At 39.9% G+C, this 21,651-nt stretch overlaps 1 protein-coding gene across 1 annotated transcript; it reads left to right on the top strand.

The window, feature by feature from the left end:
- The first annotated feature begins 4,549 nt into the window (after positions 1-4,549).
- CCDC126 (coiled-coil domain containing 126) lies at positions 4,550-19,852 on the top strand. Its single transcript, XM_083868579.1, has 4 exons — positions 4,550-4,638; positions 14,842-14,979; positions 15,607-16,009; positions 18,263-19,852. The coding sequence occupies exons 3-4, from the start codon at positions 15,772-15,774 to the stop codon at positions 18,442-18,444; spliced, it is 420 nt and encodes a 139-aa protein (XP_083724705.1). The 5' UTR covers positions 4,550-4,638; positions 14,842-14,979; positions 15,607-15,771; the 3' UTR covers positions 18,445-19,852.
- The last annotated feature ends 1,799 nt before the right edge of the window (positions 19,853-21,651 follow it).

The raw sequence follows: 21,651 nt of genomic DNA on the forward strand, positions 1-21,651 counted from the left end.
AGGGTTCTTAACTAAGAACGTGCTTTGGCGTCTGGTGTATGTGAGCTTTCAAGCCTAATCAGTAAGAAGGGAGATTTAAGCCCTGAAACAGGCAGCTGACAAGCATGCGTCAGTGATGTTCGGGCGTTAAAAAGACAAAATAGCTGTCGGTAGAATTGCTAATGTTCGGGGCTAGGCTTGTTTCAGTGATGTCCGGCCTGGGGAGAGGTTAACACAGCTTGGGAAGAAGGATCTGCTACTGATAGTGGACACAGAGAATGGAGAATTCACGGGCCACAAGAACATTTGGCAGAATTCCCAAGATAAGGAAGAAACTACTAAAAAGACAACACGGCGATGGTGCTGAAGCAGCTCTGGCCGGGTAAAAGGTGATTCCGGCAGGGGGAGATCTGGGACCGGCTCACAGACCACCCACTCAAACCCATCGCCTCCAAAGGAGAGAAAGACTGAGCATGCGGGCTAATTAGCATGGGAAGCGAGAAAATAATTAACCAATAGAAGATAGAATACTAATTAGTAAGACAACGAGGTAACTTGTAGCCAATGAATATTAGCGCCTTTGTTTGCTAAAATGTATAAATAGTGAAAAGTTCTGGGAGTCGTGCTGAAGGCTGTGTGGATTTCCCAGCCAGAACTGTCAATAAATCCAATACCTGGGCTCTGTGAGTGGGCTGGCCTCCTGCACACCGGGGGAAAGGAACTTCCTTTGGGACAGCACGGGGCAGCCCCGCACCCTCCTCCTCTCTCCTGCCAGCCCTGCTCCTTCACGCCATGGAAACCAGCCTTGCTCCCGTGTCCCCTTATCTTCCACCTCCCCCAGCACATTCTCTCGGGTTCTGCTCCCGGGCTGTGAGGAAGAACATTTATATGAATGTGTTTATGCAACCGTATGAATTTGTATGGGTCTGTGCCGTCAGGGGTGTTTTGTTATGGCAGGAGGATATTTAATATGAAAGTCTGGAGGGCTGCTTTTATTGTACACAGGTGGAGGGAAAGTCACAGGATCCAGTGTTGAGTGCTTCTACAAAACAAAGGCCTAAATTTTGATTTGCAATCATAATAATTGCATTTTAACCATGATTTTATTAAAATCTTGATCTTTTCTGCTCAGACACCTCGGAAAGGTTTTCCTAAACCTGTATCCTATGCAGTTGTGGTGCTTCCTCCTCCAGCATGCACCAATAGCTACAGCTGCTGATGCTTTACAGGCATTTGACATCAGGTATGTAGTTCCCTAAGTCAGAAAGTTTCCCAAGATGATGAAGCAGCTAAACATGCTCTGTCGGTGCAGGAAAGCACTGGGTTCCCAACAGGTGCTTTGTCCCAGTGGAGACATCACAGGAACACCGGTAGCCAGTGGTCACCCCTGCTTGAGGTTCTACCAAAGCCTTGACATACACTCTTCTTTATATGAATGGTTCTGTTTCTTCCTACCCAGACCATAAATGATGTTGACTGTTTTGTGCTTCTGTTGTAAATGGAATGTTGGAACTGTACATGCCAGCCCTTGCTCTTTTTCCTTGGTGAATCAGAAGCAAATAATTGACTGAAGAGTAAATAATCTCACAATGGTAAAGAAGGCAGTATTAAGGAAAAGTCTTCCTTGTCCTCTAGGCCTGCAAAACATTTAATTTTGGGTAAAAGTTTCTTGCATATCACTTACTTAAAAAATTTCAGTCAATTTCTTTGTTCCTGTTTAATTACAACTAAATTTTCATTCCTAGGAAGCTGGCCTGAGTTTTAGCCTCTGCTGATGTCTCACTTTCCAAAAACAATCCTTAATCCATGTCATAATATTTTATAGCAGCTCTACTCTGTTCAGCTCTGGTAGATAAAATTGTTCATATCCCTTTCAAATGTAACTTTATTAGTAAAGTACTTACTCTACTGCAAGATTACATACTGTTCTGGCATATTCTGATCCTGTCTGATGCTGCCTATATTCCAACTACAGGAACAAAAAGGAATGAGCATTAAGGGCATGCTTAAATTCTAAGATGAAAATACTAATCAGTCTTCTACCATAGAATAGATCACAGAAGAAAAAATGGAATATGAAGGACCCACTTAAAATACATAATGGTTACAACAAAACCAAGCAGGGAAGGGAGGGAAAGATCAGGAGAATACAGGATAGGAATACCCTTTTTGTTAACATGTTCCATGTATGAGGTCTAGCTACAGTCCACATTGTGATTTCAGTTCCTGAGAGTTAGACTAGACCTGATGCACACATTACAGACATTTGCATTATTCCAGCAGATTTTTTCATTCCAGTTATCCTAAAATGTTCTGGCAACTAAACCTAAAATAAAAATGACATTTGCTGATACGAATACCCATTTTTCAAAAGTCAACTCAATGTTACATTTTGAATTGAAATCTACAAGCTGCCTTCAACATTTTTTTTTTCATAACTGCCTTCGTTGTTCTCTACAATGACTTCACCAGAGTTTCCTGGACCATAAAGACAATAATTATTTTCTATTATATTTCAGCTTCCACTAGTTATTAGTAAGACTCCAAGGTTGATCTGGGTCTTTGGGAGTTTCTCTCCTAAAGGAAAGATGGTTTGAACACAGAAAACATTTAGAGATGGCCTAAAGGATACACTAACATGAAATAAATAGATGTTCTTCAAGCATGCCTTATAGAGGTTTTTCAAGAAATATTAATACACTGGTTTAATATAGTGTTAACTTTAGTGCAGTAGTAAGTATAGAGTATTCAGAATTTTGGGAAAAAATTCACTTTGAGGGGAAAGATAGGCCCAGATCAGGCCCATTCCCTAAATTGAAAGAGTATAAAAAACTGGTAAGGGATCAGGAGGGAGGAAAAACAGGAGTGGCAGTAAGGCAAGTATAAAGTTGCATGTATTCTTATCTGCATGTACAGATTATAGGATTAACTGGTCAAGTGAGGATGCAGAAGCTATGCTAATCACAGAGCATATTGATTAGTGTGCTGTCCTCCTGCCATTATAATTTAGAAGTTTAAACACATTAGGAGAGGAAATTCTTAATACATATTTGAAAAGGACAGAGCAATAGCTATGCAAATTAAATTTGAAGGGACTGTCTACAGATAATGATTGGCAGGAGAGGAATGAAATAACATTGCAGCAGCAATCTAATTCTGTTGTTTAGTTTTGTTTTTATTTTGACCAATAGTACAGAACACTGCAACATACCTGCAATCCTGGGCTTTTATCTATCCCTTGAAATGATACCAAGAATATTATTACCCACAAATATAAGGACTATATAAATACTTTTAAGGTTTGATTTTCATATGTCACTGAAGTCATTTTCATATGTCACATGGTGCTTGATACTGTTTTGCCATACAGTTTTTGTCTCAGATTCATCAGCTGACACAGCGCACCTGCCAAGAGTTTTGTCTGTACACTTAGGTCTAGGCCACTAACCACTCTGATGTATCAATATCCCTTTCTCTAGAACAGCATCACATTAAAATGCTGATTTTTCCTGCGTGTAACCTGTGCAGAATATGAGGGTTGAAAAGCGGGGAGCAGCCAGATGGCCTCTGACGCACACGGGAAGGGAGGGAGGGAGACACACGCTGAAGGGATCGAGATAAGGTGACCAACAGGTACTTCTGAATCAACTCTGCAGCTGTTGAACGTGTTCTTTGCTTTGTTCTTATGTTCTCCTTTCCTTAACTGGTACCAGCTTCCTTCAAACAGCACCTCAGGAAGAGGCTGGGGTGACTCTATGGCACAGTCTTGCACTCGCAATCAGTTTTATTTAGGCCATTATCACGGGGGGGTTATATACCACTCCAGCCACGAATAATCAGAGAATCGTTAGGGTTGGAAGGGACCTCTGGAGATCCCCTAGTCCACCCCCTCCCAAGGCAGGGTCACCTAAAGCAGGTGATGCGTCCAGCTGGGTTTTGAATGTCTCCAGAGAGGGAGACTCCATGACCTCCCTGGGCAGCCTGTTCCAGTGCTTTTCCACCCTCAACGCAAAGAATTTCTTTTTCATGTTGAGGTGGAGCTTCTTGTGTTTTAGTTCACGGCCTCTGCTGGCCGTCCTGTGGCGGGGCACCATCCCCCTCGCTATCCTCGCCTCACACCGCTGCCTGCGCTCCCTCCCGCCGCTGGGGGGCGGCCGCGGCGCCGGGCGGGCGGGCGAGGGGCGCGCGCTGCGCGGGGGGCGGGGCTTCGGGCAGGCGGAAGCGGCGCGCGGACGCGGGCGCGGGCCGGGAGGAGCGCGCGCAGGTAGCGCGGGGCGGCCGGTGGGGGGCGCTGTGCGGGGGGCGGCCCGGCAGATCCCCAGAGCGGCGCCCCGGGCTGGGGGGCGGGAGCGGCCGTCCGTCCGTCCCTCCCTGTGTGTGTTTTCACGGGGGAAGTGCTGGGGGCGGCTGCACGCTCGGGCGGGACCGGGATGGCGCAGGGCGGCCGCGGCTCTCCCGCACAGGCGGGTGCGCACCGCGCCTGAGCGCCCGCCTTGGTCCGCCCCTCCTGCGGGAGCTGCGGGACCGGCTCGTCCTCCTCCGGGCTCGTCCTCCTCCCGGCTCGTCCTCCTCCGGGCTCGCTTCCCGGCCGTGCCGGGACCTGCGCGGCTCCGGGGCGGCTGCGGCGGGGGCACTGCGGGCCCGCTGAGGGCGCGGAGGGTGAGTGGTGCCGGGGCCGGGACCCGTGTGCCGGGGCCGGGACCCGTGTGCCGGGGCCGGGACCCGTGTGCCGGGGCCGGGACCCGTGTGCCGGGGCCGGGACCCGTGTGCCGGGGCCGGGACCCGTGTGCCGGGGCCGGGACCCGTGTGCCGGGGCCGGGACCCGTGTGCCGGGGCCGGGACCCGTGTGGCGGGCCGGGACCCGTGTGCCGGGGCGGTGGTGCAGTGTCCTTGGGTGGGAGGAAGCGGTGCAGTAAACCAGGGCTCTCTGCTCTCCTCCGCCGGGAGCAGCGGCTTCCAGTCTAAGCTGTGACTGCAGTGACTCTGCAAGATCGATGTTTTCTCTTGTAAGGACAGAACTTCCGAGGAGGTACAGCGTGATTAGAATGGTGTGATGGAACTTACAGGAAGGAAAAAACCATCATATTCAGGATCCTTAACAATGTCAGGTTAAGTGATCTTAGGGCGCCAACAAGTCTGCATAAACCCCCCCAAAACAAACGGGTAAACACGGAAATTGGTCTCGGTGGTACTGGGGAGAAATAGGGAAAAGTAATGCTGAATGAAGTCTGCAAGATTTGAAACATTCAGGTTTAGTAGATTATAATATATGGAATTTCCTGACAGCGAGAGTTGCAGAATAATGCTTCCTTTTTACAATGTTGTAGTATCTGATGATGTTTTGACTGCACTTATCTTCGATTGAGTTTATTTTGGTAAATATGTATAACATGCTATTAGCTCTGCCTTATTTGGGTAGCTCTGTTCCTCATTCATTATTAATAAACTCTCTCTTTGGTTCCCTAACCTAACATGGTAGCATCCTGTAAATTCTCTTTTATGTCTCTTGTCATCTAAAAGATACTGACAACGAGAGTGGAGTGTAATTTCTGTGTTTGTGTGCCACAAAACAAGCAGAGAGAATTTTTGTTCTGTGCTATGACATGATGTGGAGTTTCCTTAGAACAGTTCAGATGGGGTTAACTAGTTCTTTTTGGCTGCTGTTTTGGGTTCTGGTTGTTGTTGTTGTCTTGCCCCCTCAGTGGGTGAAGGGGAGGGTGGGGTTGGGGAGGGGGGGACAGATGTGTTTTTTCACAAAGTGAAAAGTGATCTTTTAATTTTAAGAGACCCCTCAGAATATGAACATGATGTTCATCCCAGTGTGCGTGTGATTTGTCATAACTATAACGTACTGTTAATTTTGGAACAAATGTAATGAATTGCTGTTTTACTCTCACGAGAATATCAAAGCAAGGAGATAATATGAAGATAATATCAGTTTGTGAGTAGCATCTTATGGTAGCGTCACAAGCAGTGTGATTGCAGTTTTAGACCAAATGTAGAAATTTATTGTTATCTTTGTTCCTGTTTTGAAAAGCCGAAGTTATTCTGGCCTATTTTTGTTATTTTAGGTGTTAAAATACGTAGCTGTTTAATAGGTACTTGAGAGCTCCAGAGAATTAAACAATTATGCTGGAATTCCTTTACTCCTTTTCCTGAAGTTTTTTACAGTTGGAAATAAAGGTACTTCCTTTCCTCCCTTCTCTCCCCACCCCCCCCCCCCTCCCCTTTTTCTTTTCTTTCAAAAGCTTTTGTAGTATCTGCTTTTAGAGACTCCTTTTGGCTGTTACCTCCTCGAAGGAGGTGTTGGTATCAACTAATCACGAATTGTGATGTGTCTTGGGGATTTGATGTCACTTAGCTGCTAAAAGTAGTATATTTCCCTTGGAGTTCATTATCACTTGTACTTTTTCCAAAAATAGTAAAGGGGACTAGTTCTTGCATCTTGCCTAAACTGTAAGTAGGATAAATGCTTGCTGTCAGCTAAAATTGTCATCTGTGTAGACAATGTATATGAAGACTAGTAAATGTCAAAAATAGCCATTTTCCAGTAGCTGTCAAAAATCTGTGAGGCTCAGTCACTTGAATCTGTTTCTCCTGGTACAAGTTACTGCTAAAATGTACTTTATATGCTGTTTGTTTTTTTACAACCTCTTTCACCTGTGATTGATAACTTGTGCCGTTTTATGAGCTGGGTTTTTCCCCCTGAGCATTATTAATAACAGCCTCTTATATTTTCTTCTATGGTTTGCAAAAAAACTTCAAAAACTTTACAAAAAATAGGTATACTAGCATTTGCCTATGTAATTTAGAAGATTAATTTTGGGTTGCTCAGAACTGAATGAGTACTTTGCCCATGTAAAATAGGGCCTGAACTCGGGGCCATACAAGGGAATGGAAAACTTATTCCAATGAAATTGGTTTCTTCAGTAATACTAAAGAAATAGGAGGCTACCATTATATAAATAATCCAGTTAAATTTCTGGGTACCTTTTCCTTAATGTTAATAATAAAGTACTGTGCAGTGCACACCACTGAGGTGTTACAGTTAACCAATGTCTGTCATAATCCATTATTATGCTATGTTGAGCTGGCAAGTCAGTCTAGAAATAAGACTGTGGAAGAAAGGATATAGAAGAAATTACTTATCTTTAATATTTCCTCCAGTGTTATTTTTCTGAAATTTTCATCTGGGTCAGCCTGCTGGGAAGGAGCATGAATACAAAACCTTGTCTGCATTGCAGTTTTGCCATAGAAACATCGTTTTGGTGGACAAATTTATACTCAGTTTGAATTGTGCAGGTTTCTTAAAAGAAAACCAGACAAGTTAAATTCTTCCTCTCTCCTCAATGGTACAAGTCCTTTTTTTGTTGCTGTTCTACAAGAATAATGTTTGGGTGGTGCACTGTGTATGTGTGTGAGCAGTGGCAATCTCTCCCCCATTGCAGCTGTCACTTTGTTAGTTGTCTCCCCCCTCCCCTCTTAATTCTCTTTAATGACAGCTGCCTTCCTTTTAGGTCTGTTTAAAACGTTCAGTGAAAGTCTAACCAGTAACCTACATGCATCATCTTGTAGGCTTGGCTCTCTGTAAGACTAGTCAAAATCAGCTGAACATTATCATCTCATGAGGAAATTTTGGAGTCTCAGGGGCTTTGGAAAGAGTGATACAAAGACAGCTGTAAATTTTCACAAGGGAGTACTATGGGGGTAGCCTGCAATTAATAAATTGTGGTGTGTTACAAAAGCCAAGAAAGCGCCTTGTGCTCCGTCCTAAGTGACTCTTATCAAAGGGCAAGGGTCCTATAGTGACCTGAATGGTGGCAATAAAGCATGAAGCGAAAACAGAGAAAGTGTCCCAGGGAAAATGAAGCTGAGATTTTTTTTTAAATATTTTTTTACTATTATTATTTTTAAGAATCTGATACAGAGATGTAGAAATGTTTTGGGGCCAAGATGGATCCAGTGGGAGGAGGGGAAGTTCAGCAAGTGTATAACATACTGTCCCTATTGATATACTGTCCCTATTGATATCTGCTTGCTTTAATTTTCTTCACAAGCCTTGCCAAGCCATTTCCCCTCTCAAAATCTTGAATCTTGGCTGACTGCCCACAGGCAAGGAACAAAGAATTTCTGTTTTTAAATGGCTGGTTTATTTTAAAAGCATTCATTGGCAGTAGTAGGCAAAATAAATGGGGAAGGTGTTGAAAAAAAAAGATACTCTAAGGTACTTGAGGGTACTTCTTAGACACAAGGCAAAATGAAAATAATTATTGGTAGAAAGCATGGAACAAAAACTATTAAAATAGGAATGCATGCATTTAAATAGAAACAGCTCTCCAGTATTTCTAAAATACTGACAAAAGGTAGTCTAGTGTTTGGGCTCTCAGATAATTTTATACCAGAGCCACTGTAAGCTTGCTGTGTGGGTTTTGAAGTGGAAAGCAGCATGTTTGTGCTCTCGAGTTCATCTACAAGACTAATTGGTGCTGTTCTTAGAGGCCCGTAGGAGGTAAAAGCATTCCTGGTTTAAGATACGTCTGAGGTAGTCCCAGCAGCTTGTCAGCAGCAGCACTGTGTCTGCTTGATGAGCTGGGACTTTTGTTGGCCCATATATCCTTTGGCTGTGTTGAGAGGCAGAAATTGTAGGGAGCACACAAGATTTTATTTTTTCTTTGTAGAAGAATAGGTCTTTTTTGGTAGTTGCCCATTTTTGCTATTCCCTTAAACTTCATGTTTCTTTCACTTGGAATATCCATTAAAGATGTTCCCCAAACAGCAGCTAGCAATAAGGCAAAAGTTTTTTTTTTTTTTTTTTCAGTGTGCCAAGGTAATTGCAAGTCTTGGGCATGTAGAAGTAGGGAATGAAGGAACACATGCTGTAGGAGAAGGTATAAAGATAGATGTCCTGGAAAAGACACAAAGGCAGACTCCTTTGGCAGCATGCTCTGCAAGTGGTACAGAACAGCTAAAACCTGCAGCCCAGCAGCCTTCCTAGTGATAGTGCAGCCTTTTTTTTGTCCAGAAGTATGCCTTCTTACCTGTTCTTAAGACAACAGCATGTTTTGTAGTACTGATATTTTTACTTGAGTCTAGCAGCTATTAATATAAATGGTCTCTCTTATCTACTAATCCATGACGCAGTCTGGAAAGGCCCTTGAGTTTCATCAGCACATTTTGGTGGGCTCTGTTGTGTCAGGCATTGCTGAGGCATTGTCAGTACAGTACCCTCTTTTCCCTCTCTGCTGTGATGTTTTTCAGTTGGCCAAATTTTACAGCAGCAGTAATAAGAATACTTGAAGTACTGAGAGAAAATTTTATTAAAAGAAGCTAAATGTGATTTCACTTGTCTGGGAACTGCATTTGCGGTTAATGGTTGGTTCTGTGTAGAATATCCTGCTCTTTTATGGTGCTGTGCAGCTGTCTGAGTGAACCTGATTAATGAACCTGGGAAGCAAAGGATGGTGGTGGCCTGCAACAGTCACCAGTGTGGAAGTGCCAGTACAGGACAGTAGTTTACTGGCATCTTCTTGAGAACTTGCGTAATCACAAAAATATGAGGATTGTGATTCTTCCTTATGTACCAGTTTCAATCAGGGCTCTGTGTAAACACTTCACTTCTTTGGGCACCTGTTTGCCAGCTGCACCTCAAGCAGACTTTTCACCTACTGCCAAACCAACAGCCATCTAAGGCTGTAAATTACCAGAACACAAACATCATTTTTGGCATTCCAAAAAGTCCCAGCACATGAGCTCCTGGGCTTCTGGGTGCTTATTTAATTGTCTCAGTCTTTTCAAATTAATTGACTAGTGAATATGTTTTGTGCTGTTTTGGTGTGTGTCAGTAATTCTTTAGTCTTCCCATTTTCATTGCTTCACAGAAATGACTGAGGGTTTTCCAAATAACATAGAACCAGGCTGTCTGCTCTCAGAATGGTCAGCATGATTGGTTCATATCAGCTGAGTGATGCTCAAAGTTTTCTGTTCAAAAATTACGAAACAAAATACTTGGGAGGTCACAGAGGTGAATGGGCCAGAGGGTGCACTCTGTAAATAGATGTAAAAAAGGGGAAAATAATAGAATTTTTTTTTTCCTGGTATCCTGTAATGCCCAGTGATTCTTGTCTTCCTGAAATGTTTGTTGGCTCTTGCAATGAGATATCACTCTACATATTTACAGGCAGTTTAGTGTTTACTGATACAGTACCCTCTCTATACTGAGGGGTATTTGTTGCCATGAATTTAATAGTAAGTTCTTGTACAGATGTAATATTTCTATGGTTATTTTAAATCATTAATAATTTCATAAACTTTTTGTGCTCCCACTGTGATGCTAATAAATTCAAATTTTGTACTCTACAATTATTTTATAGTAGTTATTAATGTCAGCTTTTATTTGTACTGTCCTGATTTCTGTCTGCTGTCTGTTCTGTTACAATATTTTTTCCACTTCCTCTTTAATTGGATGCACACTTCTATGACTGTATATAGCTTTTTATTTTTTAAACTCTGTCTTGATAAATCACTTCTTTTTATGTAGTTAATAGCTGGTTGCAAAGCCAGACCTGCTCTTGAATGCAGTGTCTTGTTGTTGTTGATCATAATTTGAAAGTGAGGAATAGATAAATGTTGTGGTAGTAAAGTAATAGATTGAGTAAAATTCCCACTTATCAAGCCTACTTTCCTAATGTATGAGTTTGTTAGACAGCTGTCTAGGTCTCTAGAGTATCACTGAGGAACTACTGCCATAGTATTTGACATTCTGTCTTTCAAAATACATGACCAAAGAGGTGACTTTATTGGACTGTATGTTAAAAATATTCTTTTTGCTGTATTGTTCTTTGCTTTATTCTTAAAAGTATTTTTGATCTTTGAATCAAATGGATTTCTCTCAGGCTTTGGCTTTCTATATTCTTTGCATCTGCAAACTCCTTATTAATAAACTACCAAAAATACCTGATGGACCTGCTGCTTTCTTTTTCTCTCACAAGTAATTAAGGTCCATTATCCTGTACGTTTTTCAAAACTAGAAGGTACACAAATCATCTCTGCAGGACAGGTTTAAATTTGCCCTACAACCATTTCTAGTGGCTTAGGAAGGCTTGAGTCTCTTGGGCAGGCTACAAAAATGATGATGAATATAAGCCAGTCTTTCATGAGCTGATTGACTGGCAGAAGTGTCAGTGCTGTAAAGTGCAATAAGCTTTTAAGGATTTAGGTATGCCTTGTTTGCCTGATAACCTGAGGTTGTTTCAGAGCATGTATGAGGCATTCCCTTGTGTTACAGAGCGTTTCATTTTTGTGTTGTATGTTAATATAATCTCTTGGGTTTTCTGGGAATGAGTAAAGCAGAATATGAGGAAGACTGCAACAAAATTTGAGAAGGATGTTTTCTAAGTATGGCTGGTTTCCATGAAGAAGGGTCAGTATTCAAACTGAAGTCTGATATTAGTTAACTAGTAGTTAAGGATAACCTTGCTTTATTATGGAACATATAGTGCATTTTCTGTAGCTCTTTCTTTTACCTTTGCTGCTTTTGCTTCATGCAGTCAATAAAAAAAATACATATATGACTGATTTAGAAATACAGATATGCGGGATAGAGACATGGTTTTATTTTGAAGTGGATGATTGCTTTAGTTTGTTGTTTTTGTTGCCAGATGGATGTCAGTGTTATGGTTCCACTGGACAAAGTTGCATTCACATTGGTTGGTTTTGGCAGTACTTTTCTTAGACAATCAGCAGTGGCAATAGTGAAGAAAACCAAGCTCTTTATATGTACCTGAAAGGCAAACCTAGTGTCAGCTCCTCATTCGGGAATTAATTGGTTACTCCTGGCTTGGGCTTGTAACTTTCAGAATAATTTAAATATGCATGCTGAGTTAAAGTACTTGGCTGATTTAAAGTACTTTGGAAAACTGGCACTTAAATCAGTTACTTTAGGCTGCTTATTGACAGGATTATGTGGAAGACATTCTCTTCTTCATGGATTCTTGGATTGCCATTTTGCCTGCAGTCCACTCAGGGTTTTGTTTGATTTGGACTTGTTTTGTTGAATATTTTGTTTCGTTTTGGGTTTGCTGGTTTGGGTTTTTGTTTCTTTTCTTTCTTTCCTCAGATTTTCAAATTTTGTTCTGGCTGTACTCCCTCATCTTCATGGTTGTCTTTCTTTTGCCTCAGTCTCCATGATTAGAGACGGTAGGAATTGCAAACAAGGTTTAGCTCTGATGCACCCTTTTTTCCTGTTGCTCTCTGCAGTGCTTTGCCCTTGCCACAAAAGTCCCTCAGCTGTGGTTGGGAGAATGGTATGCCAGCATTTCTATCCAGGATAAATCAGTGTGAAGAGGAAATCTCAGCTTCCTTTTTTTTTTTTCCTGCTCAGGGAGGATTTCCAACTCAGCATATTGTGTGCTTTGAGAGAATGAGGGAGAATAAAGATCACAAGAGGCAGCGTACCTTCTTTTGTGTGTGCTGTTACCTTATGGGATACTATGTCTGAATTACTGGAAACAAACGTCCATTCTGAGTCCAAGTTTTGTTGAAATGATAATGTTCTGTAGAGAAGTGCTGACCCTTCAGGGAATAAGAGGTACAAGAATATTCCAGTCCATCAATCCATCCATCTTACTGTGCTGTTTCCTTCCTAATATGTGTGCCTGCTCCAATACTCTTTTTTTCCTATTTCCAAATCATGTGGGTATAATTTTTTTTTTTTTTTTCCCAAGAGTCTTGCTGGGAATGACTTATGAGTCAGTAGAAGTGCATCCACTTCTGGGGGAAAAAAGAGACCAAATCTCCAGAATGTTGAGATTACACTGGAATTCATGAAGGAGAAATGGCCTTTAAAAATTTGTAGGAAAAGTGACAAGTACAAATAGTTCTCTCCATTTTGGTATACCTTGCTCCCAGTTCCTTTGCTTCGTGTCAGTATGTGGGTGTTATGCAATTTCCCAGCAGGTTAAGTCCTTGATTTCCATTAGTTTCAGGAGTCAGTGTGCGCACTGTGAATCAGGTATACATGGTGATGGCCCAGTCTGCAATTCCTGCTGCTGCTTGGCAGGAGTTTATTCAATCTCTTCCTCTTGGCTGGACCTCTTATCCTGGCTTGTGGTCTTATTTACAGTGTGATGGCAGAGTTATTTCTACTCCAGAGGACTGTAGTGATACTGTCTAAATGCTTTGAGGGGGAAATATGGCTGGAGATCTGTGGAGAGCTGAACTGAGCTGAACTAAATTTAAGTTTTGCAAGAGCTGTCTGTTCTTTTCAGTCTTTTTTTTTTTAATAGAAGAATTAGAGACTTTTGGGAATGGGGTTTGAAACCTATGGTCTCTTCTTGAGAGATACTGTTTGGTCTTCTGAGCCATCACATGAATACTCATCTCCTGGGTGTCATGAAGTTTTCCATCATATTTGATACTCTTCAGAGATTATGTAGATAAATCATGATGTGGGTGCAGTTATTCTTTAAAATCTGAGTGCAGAGCCATGGATTTGGCAAAGAGCTAGGGAAAAGAAGTTTTGGTTAGTGCATGTTTAGGGAAGATCTGTTTCAGGAAATCTTAAGCCACACAATTCCAGATATTCATGCTGTGGAATGTAAGTTTTTACTGTTTTCCCACTTATTTTACGTACTTAAGACAAATTAGTGTCTTAAAACAGTTTTGGGGGGGTATAAGCACATTCCTTGAGCAAAGTACATCTCACTGCATTTACAGTGGGAGTTCAAATGACTGTGTTGGCTGTCTGTCCTTGTGCATGGTCATACCCCACAGTGGAGGGTGAGTGTTCCTCATTCAGTGACTTGGGATTGCCATTAGTGCACCCAGAAGTAAGAGTTTATGTACTGGCAGTGGCTGCCATGGGGCATTTTACACAGAACTGGCTGTTACTTTATGGCAACTTTGGTGTCCAAGTCCTAGTGCCTTCCCTGCCTTGGGTTAATAATTTTCAGAATGATTTAGATATGCATGTTGATTTTAGAGCACTTCAGAAATTTGCCACTTGAATCAGGCACGCTGGCTGGCCTGTTGGGAGGATTATCTGGAGTGAAGGGTAAGCGAGAAGCAGAGCTCGACGCCCTGCTGGCAGCAACACTTGTGCTGGCAGCAAACAGTAGGGTGTCAGCATAAGGCCAATGGAACTGGTCAGGGGAGAGGATGGAAAGTGCCATGGAGGTGGAGTTAGGAAAAGTGCCATGCCAGAGTTAGGTTTAGATCAGAGCTCAGCAGCACGAGAAACTCGGTCTCAATGTTTTGATACACACCGAGGCATAAGTGCCAGTATCGAACTTCTGGTGAGGAACTCTAAAAAGTGCTGGTGTCAGGTACTATCCGGGAAAGAACTGGGAATTGTGAGGAAAAATGTAACTGTTGTGTAAAATGAGTAGCTTTATCTGGACGATGTTAAATAATAGAAGTTCTCTTTTAAGAAACTATTGAATAATTGGAGTAGTGTCAGGAATGGATGTAAAATGAGAAATATGAGGTATACAAATGGAAAGAGTCTAAAAATGTGGGATCTGTTTGAGGGGTAAAAATTAGTAAGAGAATGACGCCTATGTAAATATAAGTGCATGTACATATACGATGAATTCCGAACATCTGTTGTCACTGTCTTCTAACATAATGAGATGCTGAGTGAGATTCTTACCAAGCTTTCTTTTAAAAACATGTTGAAGTCAGTATTATGCATTCATAATAAAATGAAGAGTAATTCTATGTCCTTCCCTAACGAATGCTTGAAGTTAGGTTTGAAAATGTAATTCTGTTTTAAAAGCATGTAGCTTGAAGCCTTCAACTGCAACTACTCCACAAGTAAATGAAGATATCTTCTCTTCTTATTTAAATTTCTCTTTCTTTTCCCAGTATAGAGATTCCTGAAGATGTGTGGCTCAAGCTGCTTCAAACTGTCTGAACGTTTGTTATTTAACTGCTGAAGCTTTCCTACCATTTGCTTTCCTTCTGAAGCCTCAATCCATTGAAGAATCAGAATTGGGTACTATGGTAAGACATTTTTTAAAGTCGAAGTAAAATGCTTAAGTGCAATGTGCCAATTTATTTTGGTTTTATCTCTTTATTCAATAGTAAGACACCAAAACAAGTAAGAAACCTTAATTGGTGTACAAAGCCAGGAGAGGAAACTTTGAACTAGCTAACCAACCAAAAACATCTTTCCATATGTTGTCTGCTCATACTTGCACTGTACTTCAAAGTGAAGAATAAGAATCAAGTGAATCATTTCACAAGATCTTGTATGTAGATGTATGTGTATAACTCATCACAGTGTCGTACAGAAATGTTATACAGGTCTCTTCTATAAACTGCATTTTCCTTCAAATGCATTTGGGTTCAGTGTCAGTTTAAATCCCAGTATTTTAAAATACTTAAGGTGCTTTGTGAAAGCACAGAAGTTTTGATTTTTGGAGAATAAAAATCAGTAAAAGTAGGAAGAAGAAACCCTGTAAATATCACTGAAGGTGAGAAGGAAATATAACTGGACCCCTAAGCAGATAAAAAACCTTGTTTGCTAGATGATGCAATAATACTGTATTTGGAAACTGATATTTGTTCTTGATCTCAACAACTGTAGCAGTTTTGAATAATAACCAAGTGGTACTTTATGAATTTCAGGAATCAAGACCAGCTAAAACATGAGAAGATATACTCAAGATGATCCAGCCAGAAGATTTTTCACTTCATAGAAATTTTTTTTTGTTTAATATGTAACATAATTTGACAAAGCCAAATTCAGTTACTTTTCTTGAAATTAGGACACGCCTGTGGCCCTCATCAGAAATGTTTCTAACATTTTCAAGAAAAAATATGTCCCAGAAACTGAGTATGTTTTTACTAGTCTTTGGAATCATTTGGGGTTTGATGTTGCTACGCTACACTTTCCAGTATCCAAGACGCCAGAGCAGTGCCGAGTTGCGTGGACAGATATTAGATCTCAGTAAAAGATACGTCAAAGCATTGGCAGAAGAAAATAAAAACCTGATGAATGGTGGTGGTGGAGCCTCTATGTCAGGATATGGTAAGAGGAAAAAAGCCATACTAGTTACTTGAATATATTATTTTTTTGAAAACTGTAAAGTTATAAATTTTCAGGGTTTTTTTAAGTAGTAAATGCTCTTCAGCAGAAAAAAGCCTCTCTGTATTAACTGATTTAATCTTAGTTTATTCAGTGAAGTTGAAGATTAAGATGAGTTGCAAAATCAAGCTTCGTACATGAGATTTTTGCTTTCCAGGATTTTTTTTAGATCTCTTCAGGTACATGACTATAGTTGCTTACACAAGTAAGAGCACATTTGTCTTTTTCTGAATATTCAGCTATTGGAGAATGAGCATGTGCCTGATACAGGGACTAAGTTTTATATAAAGTCACTTCAACATTCCAGATTTTTCTGGTACCTCATTGCTAACTTCCTGCTTTTATTTCTTGAATTTTCTTCTCCTTAAAAAAGCAATGAAAAAGTAACATGCTAGTTGAGTTCACAGTCTGGAGACTGCAAGGCAGTTATGAATTTGGGAGAATCTCCCCTTGTTTTAGAAGTAGCCACAAGAGATAAGGTCCCTTGTCTTGCAAGCTGTAATACTTGGTGCATCATATCTCTGGTTTGCCTGTGTCTTGTGATTATGTACCTAACTTGATAAATAGGTTGCCAGTATTTACTGTCTTCTGAAATAGTGAAAAGATAACTAAAAATATTTGTTTTAAAAAATAGTGTCTCAAAAGATGTGTAGTAATTAACTTTGATCCCCTGAAGACTTCCTTAAATGGCTCTGCCTGTTGTAGGATGCCCTTTATAGGCATTTGGTAAGAGTGCAAGCATTAAAAATGTGTCTGAAGTCTTTTTGCTGCTGCTAAGGAAGAAGGAAGCAAATCTGTGATGACAAGATGTGCAGGAGCAACCCAAGAGGAGTAGGGCAGTAAAAAGTGTTTAAACCTTTAATCCTTTCATTCTTAAAATTATTTCTTGTGACAGTAAGGGACTGCATTCTATTTTCTTCCTTGTTTTCTTCTCCCACCTTTTTTTGTCATCAGGGACTTCCTTCCTTAACGGTGTAATTAAGTTTTTCTGTCATTTAAAAAAACCCACAAAATCCTCATGTACTGCAGCTTTTTCCTGCTCTATAAGTCTTACAGTGTATTTCCAAATGAGACTTGTCTTGTGCTTTTTTGTCTGAAGTTTAATATAAGCTTAAATCATCTCTTGATCTACCTGCTGATCCTAAGAATTAAAACTTGACAATTCCCTTCCTCACACTGTTGAGCACAAAATAATACTGCAGAGTACATGACCTACCCTCTGTTATTGACAGCAGACCCTGCTCTGGCTTGAATTGTTAAGCAATTTTTAAAATATTTTTCAAAGTTAACATTACTGAACAAGAACTAGTTCATTTTAGAGGTAGTACTTCAAAAAAAGAGGTTTTATTAACTACTAATTTTTAATTTTGTCTCTTTTACTCCTATTTTTTCACTTTGATGCTTGTGATCTTTGTCCCCAATCTTTCTGTTTAGTTAAGAACTGGTTAGAGGGCTGGGGGTAGAGACAGAGTTTATAGATGTCTTCATGTGTAAGGGGAATCTTAACACCTTGTAAAGCCTGGTAAGTTTGTTAATATTTTTCAAATCGGAAAGAAGGTAGTGATTTGAAACAGCCAAATAGTTTTTTGTTGAAAGATGTTACTGGTTTTGTGTTCCAGAATATGAGAATTTTTTTCACCATCTTCTCTCTTATTTTTCAGTGAATAAAGCTGTAAATATTTTTTTACCCTTGCTTTATAGCTTATGTAAGAAGCAGTAAGATACCTTCTAATAACAGCTTTAATAGGGGCTAAATCTGTCATTTAGGGGAAAGCTATTAGCTGCCTATTTTATACTGGAAAATATTTAGATATGTTATCCTTGCATCCAAGGCTAGAAGATGATATAGCTGAGTATTCTGGTGCTGTTGACTGGATGAAATTTGAAATAATACCTTTGAATAGCCACTTCTGATGTTCCAACTAGTGTTTTTATTCTTATACTCCAATATTTCATTGGCTGCCTTTACAGTTCCCTGTTACGGTGGTATCTCCCTTCCCTAAAATAACTAAGAAATGCTATTAAAGAAAAATCAAGCAGCTTTCTAATTCTGTTCTTCTAGACCATTCTGCATTCCTTTCCAAAAAGTGTGGTAGGGAGGATAGCAAGTCTTAAGATGTGAATATGTTGAAATGGAAGTTCTTTTCCACACAGAGTAAATAACAGACTGCAATTTGTTTTTTCCATTATCTTCAGCTGATCTTAAGAGAACAATTGCTGTTCTTCTGGATGACATCTTACAGCGCCTTGTGAAATTGGAAAACAAGGTTGATTACATCGTTGTGAATGGCTCAGCAGCAAATACCACTAATGGAACTAACCATCAGGTGCCAGTGACTGCAAATAAACGTGGAAAGCCAGCAAGCAACATTAGATAGCAAACAGGGCCACTTTGTGTTGCTACGTCATTGATGGATAATATTTAAGATAAGCTTTTTGTCTCTGGCTAGGGCAAGGCAGTAGTTGACTCTAAAACAAGCGTAAACTATTGTATTCTACAATGTGCTTGGATCTATGTAGGCCTAACATGTGCTTAGGTTCTCAAAGCATTATTTCATTGCCTTTGAGCAGTGCTTCTGAGGTGATCTTTGTTGTCTCTAAAGATATTTTGATATGATTTGATGTAGTAAGCCATTGGATAATAACAATACGTGGAAAGCAATGGGAAACTTATAGGTGGGTTTCTAAATCTATTTATTTAAGTATGTATATAACATATCTTTTGGATAGGTGAGCAGTATTGTAGCTTATTAATTTTTTTGTGATCTGCATTAAGCCAAGATAACTGAGGAAAATGTGTTGCTAAACAGATATTAGAAGATGTGTATACTTAAAATATTTTCTTACTTATTTACTAAAACAATATTAAATTGAGGATAGCATTGGTGGTAATATTTTAAAATTGTGACCCAAAGAATGTCTTTATTTGCACTATCTGTCAGAATAGTTAAAGAGAATTTACTGTATATTTAAGAAAACTTATTATAATAGGAAAACATTCTAGGTAGTAACACTGTCCAGGTTTATCTTTATGCCAGAGATAGGGCAGTTAGATTATCAAAAGCAAATCATCATCTGTGATATCTTAAATGATTATTTCTTAAAAAGATATTTAAGTGTATGTATTTTGTAATTGCAGATAAAATTATTTAAGTGATGGAAATAAGTTTTGGATATGTGAATACAGTTTATTTTTTTCATTGCTGTTTTAACATTTTAAGGCCTTGCAGTTTGTGTTTAGTATAGCACACCATCTCCCTGAATTGCTTTCTTGATCAGGAGGAGAAGCAATGAAGGGAATCAAGGCATCTCTGCATTTAACAGAGGTATATGTACTAAGGGTGTCTAATCATGGAATATTTGAGAGCTAAGGTAATGTTTGCCTTATATCTAAGTCAGCCTTACAGCAAAGTGAATTGCATGCAGTGTGGCTGCACTGTATCTCAAATGTTACTGAAATTATATTAAAGTGCCACTGAACCTGTTTTTTAAACTGTACTGAATGTTGGGGAGGGACAGAATGTTCAGGGACTTTTGCCAAAAGTGTCCTGTATGTGAGGTTTTGGGGATGAGTGCAAACAGAGGTGCTGGGTGATATACCAGGCAAAGTTATGTGCTTCTTTCCTTTCTTCCGTTTCCCTGCTGATATTCTTGATGGTTATAAAGTAAAATACAATTGCAATCTTAGTAGTTAGTATCCAGATGATTTTTTTGTCACATTGTGTGTAAACATGTACTCACTTCAATGCAGAAAGAGAAAAATAAATTTTTAATTGTACTTGTAAATGTTCCTGGGTTTGTTTGTTCATTTGTGATTAAATGGTCTTGTCATTCTTGCTACATGTTCTCTATCAGTTTCTGGATTGGAAAATTTTACATCTCTGAGTTTTAGTAGTACTCTTTCGGTATTATTTCTTCTTAGTCATTGAGTTCTTCTGCTCTTGAAATTCTAATGCCCTGAAACTTTCCTCAGGTTAGAGGTGAGGGGAGAAAGAAATTAAAATAAAAGAACTGATTTAGATCTTTAATGGCAAAGACTTTACTGTTTAACATAAGAGTAAGGAAGACATGTGCAGAACTTCTTTTGAATCTGCAGGTTGATAACATGTAGATAGATAGATACATACATACATTTTTATATCCATCTGTCTGGTTTATTTCCTAGATACTTGATTGTAACAAACCGAAACCTTTGTGCTATAAACACACAGTTCTATTCAGAGAGAAAAACGTAAACTTAAGATGTGCAGACTAAGGTAAAAAAAGGTATGGAAGGCACAAAGGGAGGGTCTCAGCTGACTTTCCTATTAACAACAGTAGTAAGAAAACATCTGCATGTTCTAGCCTGCAGCCTCCTATATAGGACATGTGAGAGGTGTGGCAGCCCTACAAACATAGGAGGTTGTGTAAAGAGCCCAAGGGCTTTGTGAAGAAGGAGCAAGAGAAAGCCTACAACTTACCCCATGTCCAAAATGCTTGATAGTGTCACAGCATTTGGTTGTGTTGCCAAGCATATTTTTTCTTTCTGGGGAACACTTAAGTAGTATTTCTTCTCTGCTGCAGTTTTTATGGTGCAGCTCTGTGTTTTCCATTTCAGATGACATCACAAGCCTCCCAAAGTGACCTCATTCAAGTTTTCTGTATATGGAATCTCCTTATGGTTGGTTGGTTCTTAGGCTGGATGGGGTTTAGGGTATTCTTTTCTTTTCTTTCTTCTTCTGCTCTTTGGAAGGAAGGAGGACATACAACCTTGCATATAAAGAACTGCTGATTTGGGGGATGGGGGAGTGTTTTGGTTTTGTTCTTGAAATCTTTTGGTAAATTAGGGGACTTGAATTTTCTCAGCTGTAATTTGCCACATGAGTGTTTATCAGCTGATTTCACCAGGTAATTGGCAGTACTTCTGTGCCTCTGAGTGATTGCTTAATGTAGGTAGCAAAAAAATGTTCAAGATCCACTTCCAAACAAAAGTTCTAATGAAGAAAAATGGAAAGTGAAGAGTGTATATTGATTGCTGTCTAAATAGACAGAAACAGCACAGGTCTCAATACAGCCCTTGAGTTCCACAACTAAATACCTGGCAGGCAAAAATCTTGGGGAAATTGTCTCTATTCTCTTATCCTTTCTGTTGCTTTTCTCATCTAAATAAATAGTTTTCAATTTCTGCATAGTAATCTTAATGTAATGAAGATATCCAAGCATTTTCTCACAATTGTATGTGAAGAAGTGCTGAGTGTTCCAACTTTTGAGATGAGTGGATGGACAAGACGCTCGTCTGAAACACACTGAGACAGCTCTTAACAAGCTGTCTATGCATTGTTAAGATTGTGGAAGTTTGCTGATCTGTTTTAAATGAAATAATTTTAAAAATACAGAAACGTGGCCCAGGATATACAGGTTCTTATGTTTAGTGTGCTGAAACATCAGTATCCTTGGCACCCGTATTATGTATGCATCACATACTGCACAGTTCTCTGTTTTTCCAAGTAACTGCTAAATCCTTGTTTTTCAATAACACAATCATTTAAAGAAGCTGACGAGATAGACCTGAATTCTAATTAAAAATATTTGCTAATGCAGAGGTT

Source organism: Zosterops lateralis, assembly GCF_965231275.1.
Source record: "Zosterops lateralis genome assembly, chromosome: 1".
Lineage (NCBI taxonomy): Eukaryota > Metazoa > Chordata > Aves > Passeriformes > Zosteropidae > Zosterops > Zosterops lateralis.

Coding starts and splice junctions, on each gene's coding strand:
- CCDC126 (XM_083868579.1), top strand. CDS start 15,772: ATGTTTCTAACATTTTCAAGAAAAAATATGTCCCAGAAACTGAGTATG. Junction 16,010..18,262: donor AGCCTCTATGTCAGGATATG/GTAAGAGGAAAA, acceptor CATTATCTTCAG/CTGATCTTAAGAGAACAATT.